Source organism: Camellia sinensis, chromosome 3 (assembly GCF_055761805.1).
Source record: "Camellia sinensis isolate YWXY chromosome 3, ASM5576180v1, whole genome shotgun sequence".
NCBI classification, from domain to species: Eukaryota; Viridiplantae; Streptophyta; class Magnoliopsida; order Ericales; family Theaceae; genus Camellia; species Camellia sinensis.
Window position 1 is genome coordinate 67,118,746 of NC_138963.1, and position 11,738 is coordinate 67,130,483.

The 11,738-nt window shown below is 34.0% G+C and overlaps 1 protein-coding gene across 1 annotated transcript; it reads right to left on the reverse strand.

The window, feature by feature from the left end:
- Positions 1-599: 599 nt before the first annotated feature.
- On the reverse strand, positions 600-4,956 carry LOC114283960 (omega-3 fatty acid desaturase, endoplasmic reticulum). Its single transcript, XM_028226830.2, has 9 exons — positions 4,329-4,956; positions 2,653-3,004; positions 2,469-2,558; positions 2,297-2,363; positions 2,113-2,205; positions 1,810-1,995; positions 1,463-1,543; positions 1,204-1,341; positions 600-1,109 (listed from the first exon to the last, which is right to left on the reverse strand). Exons 1-9 carry the CDS (start codon positions 4,384-4,386, stop codon positions 918-920), a joined length of 1,257 nt encoding a protein of 418 aa, XP_028082631.2. The 5' UTR covers positions 4,387-4,956; the 3' UTR covers positions 600-917.
- Between the last annotated feature and the right edge of the window lie 6,782 nt (positions 4,957-11,738).

The window sequence follows — 11,738 nt, forward strand, 5'->3', positions numbered from 1 at the left end:
TTTTGACTCACCTTCTTCTCTCTGTCTCTCTTAATTAGGATGACTATAAAACTTAAAGTAATGGAAAAATACTCATGATATGAAAGGGGAGTCACCCATCCTTATATAAAGGAGAGAAGATGGCCAAATAAACTCTATCAGAATAATTCTTAATCCATCAAGGTTTCCTTCTTATCTTAGAAGAGTGATTATATTAAAATTCTATTTACTGAACTTGATCTCAAATATTGGCTTTATCTATTTGTGGAGTCCAAATAAATTAAAACATGTAGAAAATATGTAGGCTATTGGGCCACACTAGAAAAATAAATCCAACATCAATTGGATACCTGTTGGTAATTTTTTTTTTTCTCTTTTTCTTTTTCAGTTTTCAAAATTTTTTAAAATAAAAATAGAAAACTGAAAACGTTAGCCCACGAATTAGATTATCATCTCTATATACAAGAACCTTGCAGTGCTTTTAGCCCACGAATTAGATTATCATCTCTATATACAAGAACCTTGCAGTGCTTTTTAGACAACTGAACTCAAAATTGCTAAATTTTTGCTGTCACAATATGTGAAAGTTTAGGCTACAAGAGTTTTCCATACAACACAAATTGTTATCTCATTGAAGAGCATCCTTGAGGCAAAATACCTCACCAATTTTATTCAAATTTTTGCTTCAGTTGAAAGCAATACATTACGATAAAAGAGTTTCTAAAACAGTAATAATATCTGTATATTCAGCATACAAATAACAAACATCAGGACTATATAATCGTACAATCTTTAAACCTCTTTTTCTTGTGGGAAAAAAAGCTACAATCTACTCCTACAAAGATGCGCGAAGACATAACCGGCGCATCAAGGGAACGATGCAATCTATACTAATTGTGCATACTTAGGCGCGTTAAGAACTACTTGATCGCAAAGAATCACTCCTTTTTGCTCCGAGACAAACCACGTAACTCAGCATCAGTCTGATAGAAAACCACGTCGCCAGTGTCGCTGACATAGTGGTCTTGGTTGATGCTTCTCACTAGATAATTAAGTAGATGAAACGGTATGGGACCCGATTTTTTTGGCTCGCGGTAGTACTTTCCAAGCACATGCTTAGCCGACTCTGTCTGCATCATGAAAACATCAAATATTAGCATTATCGAGAGAAATTTTTGCGTTTTGATAGTGAAAACCATTATTCTAGTTTAATAGATGTAGTACCGCTTCAACCAAGTGATAGTGTGGGATTTGAGGGAACAGATGATGTATAACATGGGTGCCGATATCGTGGTGGATGTTATTGAACATTCCATAATCACGATCAATGGTCGTAAGCCCTCCCCTTAAGTAGCTCCATTCCTGTTTAATGCAAACACAACGATGTGTTAAGCCTTAATTTTGTGGAATTTTAAGTTCCAACAGTATTGTAATGAAATAACGAGCGCATTTGTAGAAATTGAACAAGAAAGATTCTTAGTACCTCGCCACGGTACCAAGGAAGCTTCTGCTCATGGCCATGGTGATGCAAGTACGTAACGAAGTCCAACCACATAACAAAAACCTGTATAAATATATGATCAAAACAAGTAGATTAAATCCAAAGGAACTGAACTACTTGAAACACTGAGGGCATGTTCAGTTGTGTTTTCATTTTCTTCATTTTCATTTTTTATGTTTTCAGAAACGAAAACAATAAAAAGTTTGAAAATATTCATCTTTTTCATTTGTGTTTCAAAAATAAATTTTGGGTGTTTAAAAAGTGGGTTGTTCTCAAAACTCTTTCTGATAATCAGAAAATAAAGAAACTGAGCAGAGTGTTTCACTTACCAAGTAGGGAACACCATAGAGCTTAAGCACTGGGACAAGCCCTATGACTACGGCTAGGTAGACAAGCAGGGCAACCATCAAAGTCCAAGATATGGTTGAAGTGAGCACATGTCTCCTGTCACTGGGAAGGAACAATTCGCTATAAGGGTTGAAATGCGATCCTTTCTTTCCCGGACTCCTGCTCCACTGTAATTCAACCCATCAAGTGAACAAAACAAGCTTCTTTGTTTAGTTCTCAAACTACAAATGATTTGATTCTTAAAAAAGATTTGTCGTAAACAAATATGATGGACGGATTCTCACCAAATAAAAAGGGTATGCAAACATAGGGAAAGGAACTTTAAATCGTAGCAATTTGGTGGAATTGCCCAAAGTCTTGTATATCCTCTCAGGCAACTAGAAACAAAAGATTTAGAAACAAAAGCAATATGAGAGAAGTTGATCAGAAGGAAAATAAGAGCAATATGAGCATCAGAAGAACTATTACCGGTACCCACGATTCATCATTTTCAACGTGCCCGTGATTCTGATGGTGAGTTCTGTGGCTAATTCTCCTGTATTATTTATCAGTCAAGCACAAACTCAAGCTATGTCGATACAAACATCAGGCAATATAGTTCAAAACCATATTAATAAGGGAGTCGTTAAGAAAAACATACCATCCATGGTACGGTACAAGAATTGAAGAATGCAAGACATGTCCGACAACACTATTCAGCAAGGGGCTATCAGAAAAGCTTCCATGGCCACTGTATATCCGAAAACCACGTTGAATTAGAAAAAAAGGAATAGTGACGTTAATTGCCAAACAGGAATTAGACAAGGTTTTAAGTATGTTATTACCAATCATGACCGAGAACAAAGAGTGCCCAAAACATTGTCCCTTGGGCAGCCCAGTAAAATGGCCAAATAATCCAACTGTTGAAGTGAAGCGCGACAGCAACTAATCCAAAAACCACAAGAAGGTCCCTGACAACATAACTCAGAGACCGCAGGGGGTCCTTCACCCAGCAGTGTTTGGGAATTGCAGCTCGAATCTCAGCTATCCTAAATGGAGGAGGAGCACTTGGGTCAAAATCGTCCTCATCGCCGAACTTATCAAACCCATTAATATCCTTCCCTTCTCCCTCCTTTCCATTAAGATACGTGGCGACCTTCAGTGAAGCAGTAACTGTCTTGATAAGTCCATCTTTATCTGCAGAACAAAATTGAGAAGAAGACAATTGGAAAGCCAAAAATCTGTCAAGCTCAAGAAAGATGGTTAAAAATAGAAGCGATTTTAAAACACCACTACCAAATCAGAAATCAATCACAATTCTGGTTTATATCATCTTCGTTACTCTTTTCATTTTCTCAACACAGTTGTGAATCATGCATATGTCAATATGGCTCAGTTCAGCTAGATTATCAATTATGCATATCACAAACATACAAATATGCATAATTCACCATGTCAATCTGTCATAAGACATACGAATTCTTTGTTTGTTTTGATCGTTTTTCCCTCAAAGATCAATTAGATCATTGTAATTAGGAAAGAGAGATCTTGTTTTTCAATTTATTTATTTTTTTAGTTGTTCATCAAAACCCTCAATTCGAAACCTTAGAATCATTTCTTCAAAAGGAAATAAGCAATCAACACAGGGTTAATTAGTAAGCATACCACCGTAGATCGAAGCATAAAACAAGGCAAACACAACTTACACCACAAATATTATTTTTCTTTTTCTTTTTTTAAAACAAAAACAAAATTATGATGAGGAACCTCCCCAAGGGCCCTTAGGACCCACCCTCCAAATAATAGATATTAGTTAAGCCCGAGAGACACTAGTGAAAATCAAACATAGACAAACCCAGGGTTTGCCCCTTGCACAGTTACTCCAATATCTCCTTCCTCTGGCCGCCACTGCCACCACCGCCTCCGCCTCCGCCTCCACCTCCACCGCCACTGCTGCATGATCTACAACGGACAGTGTTACAACCAGAAAACCCACCACCAATACCCCACCACAGTCATATCTCCGGCAGGCCCACCACCACCCACCACCGCAATGGCAGCCTCCGCAACCGCCACCCTTGTAACCCATTTCCAAAAAAGAATGTAAATTGATTCCCGCATCGCATTCCATTAGATGCTATATGCTTTTTTGAGGCAAAAGTCAAAAAAGCCAATTAAAAAAGAAAAAAAGAAAACGCGGGTGTAAACTTGTTCATACAATTTTGTAAAAACTTTCAAGAAACAATCCAGAAAATGCCTGAAATTCAGGGTACTCATTTTCAATCAATCAATAATCTTGCAATTCCATGAGATATGCTTTGTGGCAAAAGCCAAAAACAATTTACAAAAGAAAAAAGAAAAAAGAAAAAAGAAAAAAGAACCGTAAACATGTTCATACATTTCTGTAAAACTTTCAAGAAACAATCAAGAAAGTGACTGAAATTCAGGTAACCCAATTTCAATCACTCATCAATCTTGGAAACCCATGTTTCATTTTGTCAAGAACATGAAATACGCATACCGTGAAAGTTGCTCCATGGAGTCCCATTTTGTGCTTCTTTAGATTCCACCATCACCATTCTTGATCTCTCTATAGGTAGATATATATATATATATATATAGTTTTGAAACTAGGCCCAGACCAGATGGGAGCAATTTGCTCCACACTCTGGAAAAGGATCCTCTGTTTGCTGTTGGCCGCTGTTCAGTACTATTTCTCTCTCCAAAGTGAGATACAATGCAAAGGGCAAGGTCCTAAACCCAAGAGCGTGGTATATAAAGCCCAAACCCTAATGTGGGTATGAGTGAATATGAATATTTAGAAGGACTAGTACTGAAATAAAAGATTTGAGAATGGATACTATCGCTAGAAGAGAAAGAAAAAGGTAAAGAAAAGAGAGCACAGAGAAAGCACGTGCACTGTTGCAGGAGATGCTGCGGTAGTAGTAGCCTAGTTGGGAGGTTACCACTACAGAATGCCAGTGCTCATTTGTTTGTGGGGTTTCTTGCTTTATTAATCTCTTAATTGTAAGTTTCCCATTAATTAATACGCTTTAATTTTCTTTAATTGTTTACAGTTGTGTAAACACACAAAATACTCAAAAAATGAAATACATATGTTAAAAAATGAGATACAGATGTAAAATGAAGAATGACGGTGTGAAGTTCAAGTCCACTTAAATTTACTCAATTGTTTATTATTTTCTTATTAATTTTTTTTTTTAATTTTTATTTTTTTTAAATGCCATGACATAAATGAGTCACAGAGTCAATGGTCTTGTAAAATGGTGAAAAGGCCAACACTTTCGTAGGAAGGTTGGGCATTTTTCCAAGGACAACATAGTTGAACTTTCTTTGTCTACTTTTACCATATCATGTCCTCATTGAATCATAATATTATTATTCAATCATAAAATATTAGTCTATAAAAAGGTCAATCTTTTACCATGAGGAAAATTCAAATGAAACGGTTATTGAATCATAATATACCGCATGTATGTGTATTCGGGGCTACAATCTATTCTGTCGATTAGTGAAATAAGGTAGATATGTGGTTACAACTTGGCAGTGAGAATTACTTTTCTTATGTGGCATATTATGATTGGATGGTAATATCACCAGTTGTGCTATCCCACAAATTAATACATGCATAGTGAGATGAAATGCACTAAAATAATAAGTTATAATTGATTTGTTATGCCATATTAGCAAAGTAACAAGATATAATTGTTTCATTGAATTTTCTCTTCTAATCTACTTAGCCGGTGTTTGGCAAGTGGGTTTGCAGACTTTTTTGGTTATTTTAGCCACAAAAAACAAAATAGACTATTTTAGCCATAACAAACAAAACATCACATCCAACCCATAATCATTACATTCTTCTTTCACAAAAAAACTCAAAAAAACCAAAAAGCCAAAAAGTCCTTCCTAAACCAAACTTTTAAGCCTAGGCTAAAATAGCTAAAAAAGTCAAAAAGCCAAAAAGTCAACCCACTTCCCAAACGGAAGCTTAGTTGATTTGAGAATTTTTTTGAGGCGGGTTTATAGAATTTTATAAAATAATAATAATAATAATAATTTATAAATATTCACATTTTTATATTTGTAAGTTTCTTTTAGTATATGTAAGCGATTTGAATTATCATCTCTCTTTTATTCTTGTATTTGTACTTTTCAATTTTAATTGTTGCAATCACAATTTTTTTTGGGAGGGCAAAAAAAAAGCTAGTGTATTAGTTTATTGGTTTATTTGAATTATATCATTTCTTTATTTTTTTTGTACGTTTTTTCATAATAAGCCAATAAATTTTTTTAAAAAAAAATTACTTTCCAAAATAGGTCTAAGTGTGGTTAATTGTGGTAATAAAAAATTCATTTGAAACTATTCAATTATTCAATATAGAAACCTATCATAAAACTGGACACAACTCTCTCATATGAGATGTAACCCATCTTTTTTTGTAAATCTCACACTCATGTGAGATAATTTTGTCCAGTTATGTGATTAGGACTCTTTTGGAAAGTGAGGCCTCGTTTGGGGTCTTACTTTTTTAGCCAATTAGCCAAAAAGTTACTAAATTAGCCAAAAAGCCAACAACTCATACCAAAAAGTCAAAAATTCTCTTTTCTCTCTACTTTTTGCACATCTTTTCGTAATTAGCCAAAAAGTCATCCCAAACAGACAAGTTTTTTTTACCTACCTTTTTAGCCAAATAGCCAAAAAGTTACTAAATTAGCCTGTTCCCAAATGAGGCCTAAGTTAGTAGCCAAAAATTAGCTTTTAACCCATTTTTGATCACTTAACTTTTACAATTTTTACACGTTTTTTCAAAAAAAATAAAAATAAAGGTAAAAAAGTCAGCTTTTAACCATCTTCCCAAAACAACTCTGTACATATAAAACAACTAGCCCACCCCTGCCAAAATATTCGTCCCTTTGGGAGAATCTAATGCTATGTTTGGATAGATTTTCAAACTATAATTCCACCCCCACATTCTAATGCCATATTTGGGTATATCTTTTAAGGGCAATGCTAGAGACCTTTAATTTAGAGGCTTTAACACACATCTAATGAGGTGGAAAAGGCAAAAAAAAAAAAAAAAAAAAAAAAAAAAAAAAAAAAAAAAACAAGACACAGCACATCACTAGTGGTACCTCTAATTAGAGGTCCCAAGCATTTTTCATCTTTCAAATCATATTTCCACAGCAAAAAGAAAACTTTGTAGAAAATTCTGTGTCAAGCAGGATTTTTTATTTTTATTTTTTTGAAATTTAGCTTAACCGGTCGTCCGGAACGTCAACCGGAACATGTTAATTTTTTTTTTAATAAAACAAAATTTTTGGAATTTTTTAAAATTTTTTGAACTTTTAATAGATTTTTGAGTTGTGTGTTTTGTTATGAGTTGTAAGTTTTTATATAAGATATCATATGTTACATCAATAATTCCCTACTCAATTCAAAATTCTTTTCAAAACTCATTCACCAAGCAAATTTTTCACACTCAAATCATAATTCCAAAACTCACAAATTCAAAATACAACTCTATTCTCTAATCATATTTAGAAAACTCTACCAAACACTACCTAACACTTTTTTGATACTACAATTATTTTACATCAAAAATATTAACTTTTCAAAACTATCCTTTTGGTAGTACTCCCTCCGTTCCAAAATATTAGTCTTTTATTTCAATTTTCATTGTCTCAAACTATTAGTCCATTTTCAAAAATTAATGACAAAAATAATATGAATTTATTATTTTATCCTTTTTTTAAATTCAAAACTATCAAAGGGTAATTTTAAAAAATTAATATTTTTAAAGTGTAATAATTCTACTACTAGAAAAAGTTGAATTCTCCAAAAAGAACTAATATTTTAGGACAGAGTGAGTATATTTTTTTGAAAATATCAATTGTCATAATCATATTTTTTTGTGTTGTTAATGAATTTAAAAGAATGACAAAATAGACAAATCATGTTATTTTAATTCTCAATTTTTCAAAATGGACCAATATTTTAAGATAATGAAAAATAAAATAAGAGATTAATATTTACAAACAGGGAGTAATTTGTAAAAGATTACATTATTTTTTCCTTACTAGTCACCAATTTTGTTGACCATTTTATTGTCAAAGCATTGTTAAATTTATTTTCTTTCAAAATTTGAAAAGATATGATAGATTCAAATTGACATTACAAAAAATTTGATTTTTTTGTCTTACAATTGTTTGTTATTTATTCAAATTTAACTTTTGAACTAAAATTATTGATTATGTATCAAAATTGACATGTTAAAGATTAGTTGTTCAAAATGATACGTTTGAAATGATTTTATAGAAATAGAGCAATAATTGAGAGATTATGAGATCAAATTCACCTGAAACTATTATTTTAAAAAATTGATGAGAAATTGTATTTGTATTTATTATGATAAAATTAATACAGAATCCAACCTATATTCACTGATTGGAATGGAGTTGAGAAAATGATATAAGGAACACCAATTTAGCACTCCATCGATTGAAATCTTGATTATGTCGGTCAACTTTTCTTTTTTTTTTTTTTCTTTTTTTTTTTTTTTTTTTAAACCACTTAATAAAAAGAAACAATTAGCATGTATCACTGTATTGTATGGTCAAGTTTACATTATAAATTATATATTTTATTTTGCTTATCAACTGTTTTATGTTTCTACTCTAATAATACTCCTTATTTTAGTTATTGATCTAATACTATTAACTTTATAGAATATTGCATCAGCAATAAAGATAGAGGCAAATAATTCAAATAATTAAATAGATTTTGACTAACTTTTGAAGGCTAACTACATGTAGATAGTAAATATAAGTTGAACTAAAATGCCTAATCATATACTTAGTGCATTGGAGTTGAAAAAAGTAAATCATACTAGACATTTTGACTAACAAGCATTATATGCCTAATAGGTTGGAGATGCTTTTATGAATCTACCACAAGTCACATTGCGATATCTCAATGTATATTATCTATAAAATAAATTAAGTTGATTCGATAATCGTAATATTTTTATTTTATTATATTTGTTTTTAAATGAATGGTATATTTATCTTTTAATTTTTTGGAGACAAATGTGATAACATGAAAAATGTTATGATTGTAATTGAACTAAACTTTTTCATGAATCATATACAAATTCCTACAAAATAAACGATTCGAATTATCAAAATAAGATCCGTGGTTGTGAGCTCCACGGGCCACTCACATTTTTTCAAGTTAATATATGCATTTAAGATAAGTCCAACCCATTACAATGAGTCATAACTAACCATATAATGACTAAATCTTTCAAGTTTTCTCATATTAAAATGTGAACATGAGAAGAGTTCAACCCCATTATAATATTGATTACAATTTATTATGATTATTATTTTAATTATGATTATTCACATTTAGTTACAAATTTTTTTTAATTATGAATAAAAAATATTTTATTATGACATTTATATTAATTAATAGAATAATGTTATATCTATTAATTAGTGTATTAATTGATAATTTGACATAATTTAATAAATTTTTAATATTTATAATTTATATAATGATTGAGATTAATAATAATATTATAAGTAGTGTTAATATATTAATTAGTATATTAATTAATACATTAATACCACCGTAATTAATATCATAACTTGTGCTTGTATATAGGCACACGGTTTCTCATTTTGGACATCCTACACACTATTTCTTTCCATTTAATTGGAGTCAGGTTGTGATACATAAAGGATAGTGTTGGAAATTTTAAAAATTTTATTAAAATTTTTATTAAGGGTGTGTTTGGTAACGTTTACGTTTTCAGTTTATATTTACAAAAATTTTATAAACTAGTTTTTGTTTACTTTTTGTTTATTTTTAGAAAAACATAAACTACAAACGCGTTTGGTAATTGACAAAATATTTAAAAAAATTAAAAAATATAAAAAAGAGTGAGAAATGACAAGTGGTGGCAAGTGGCGGCAGAAGACGGTGGTGGAAAGTGGTGACGGTGGGTGGTGGGTAGCTGGTGGCGGTAGGTGGTAGCAGGTGACTGGTTGGGCGGTGGTGGGCGGGTGGGTGACGGTGGCGAGTGGTGGGTGGTAGCGAGTGGGTGGTAGTGGTGGGTGGTGGTGGCAGGTGGATGGTGGATGGCGGGTGGTGGTGGTGGGTGGGTGACGGTGGCGGGTGGTGGTGGCGGGTGGGTGGCGAATGGCAGGTGATGATTGGTGGTGGCGAGTGGGTGGTGATGGTGGACAGGTGAGTGGTGGGTGGTGATGGTGGATGGGTGGGTGACGGTGGCAGGTGGCGGGTAGTAGCGAGTGGGTGGTCGTAGTGGTGATGGCAGGTGGTGGGTGGCGGATGGCAGGTGGTGATGGGTGGTGGCGGGTGGGTGGTGATGGTGGGTGGGTGGGTGGTGGGTGGTGATGGTGGGTGGGTGGGTGACGGTGGCGGGTAGTAGCGAGTGGGTGGTCGTGGTGGTGGTGGTGGCAGGTGGGTGGTGGATGACAGGTGGTGGTAGGTGGGTAGCAGATGAGGGGTGGTGGTGGTGGTGGGTGGGTGGGTGGGTGACGGTGGCGGGTGGTAAGTGGTAGTAAGTGGTAGTAAGTGGGTAGTGGTGGGTGGTGGCAAGTAAGTGGTGGGTGGTGGCAAGTAAGTAACGGGTGGTGGTGGTGGTGGTGGGTGGGTGGGTGAGTGACGGGTGGTAGGTAGTAGCAAGTGGGTGGTGGTGGTGGATGGTGGTGGATGGTGGTGGTAGGTAGGTGGCGGATGGGTGGTAGGTGGCTGGTGGTGACAGGTGGTGGATGGTGGTGGCTGGTGCGTGGTGAGTGGTGGTGGCAAGTAGTTGGCGGGTGGTGGTGGTGGTGGCGTGCGGTGGATGGTAGTGGCAGGTGGTGGGTGGTAGCGAATGGATGGCAGGTAGGTGGTGGTAGTGGTGGCGAGGGGTAGATGGTGGTGGCGAGTGGGTGGCAGGTGGGTGGTGGTGGTTGGTGGGTGGTGAGTGGTGGTGGTGGTGGCAGGTGGTGGTGAGGGGTGGGTGGTAGGTGGTGGTGGCGGAAGACGGTGGTGGAAAATGGTGGCGGGTAGTGGCTAGTGTTGGGTGATAAAAAAAAAAAAACTGAAAACTCAAAATGGAAACACATTTTTTGTGTTTTCATTTTTTGGCCAAATTTATAAACTGAGACCACTGATTTATAAATCAAAAATTTTACCAAACTAGTTTTTATTTGAGTTTTTAAAATTTTTGTAAATATAAACAGAAAACTGAAAACGTAAGTGTTACCAAACGACACCTAAATGATTATATAATTTAAATTTTATATTTATGTGAAATATTTAATGGAAATGTTGATAAAATTTTAAGATATTTAATATTTTTCTACCATAGAATGGTGATTCTAGTACTGTGGGTCCTATCATTATTAACCCTACCCCACAATCATATCCATTACATTACCTGCTCCCATAAAAACGGCACTTGCCGGAAAAAAATTCGTATCTGTCCTTTTTTTTTGGGGGTCATTTAGTGCAATTGTCCTTTTGCAAGCTGTACTCTGTCCGGACCATTTTGAAAAGGATGTTAAAAATTACGTATGTTTGGTAGAATTTTAAAATTATGATTTGATAATAAAATTATATTTTGAATTTGTGAGTTTTAGAATTATAATTAAAAAAAAAAAAATTATTTAGTTATGAGTTTTGAATTGCGTTTTAAATTTTTGATGTAATATATGAAATGAGAAAAGATATTTATTTATGAATTTTCAAAAAAGTTTTTAAAACTTAATTTAAAAACTTATAACTCATAACCAAATATACAATTCAAAATTCTATTAAAAATTTCATTTAAAATTCATAACCAAACTCTTTTTAAAATTCAACTCAAACAAATAATTTGTCATTTTGGTCTAAAAAAAT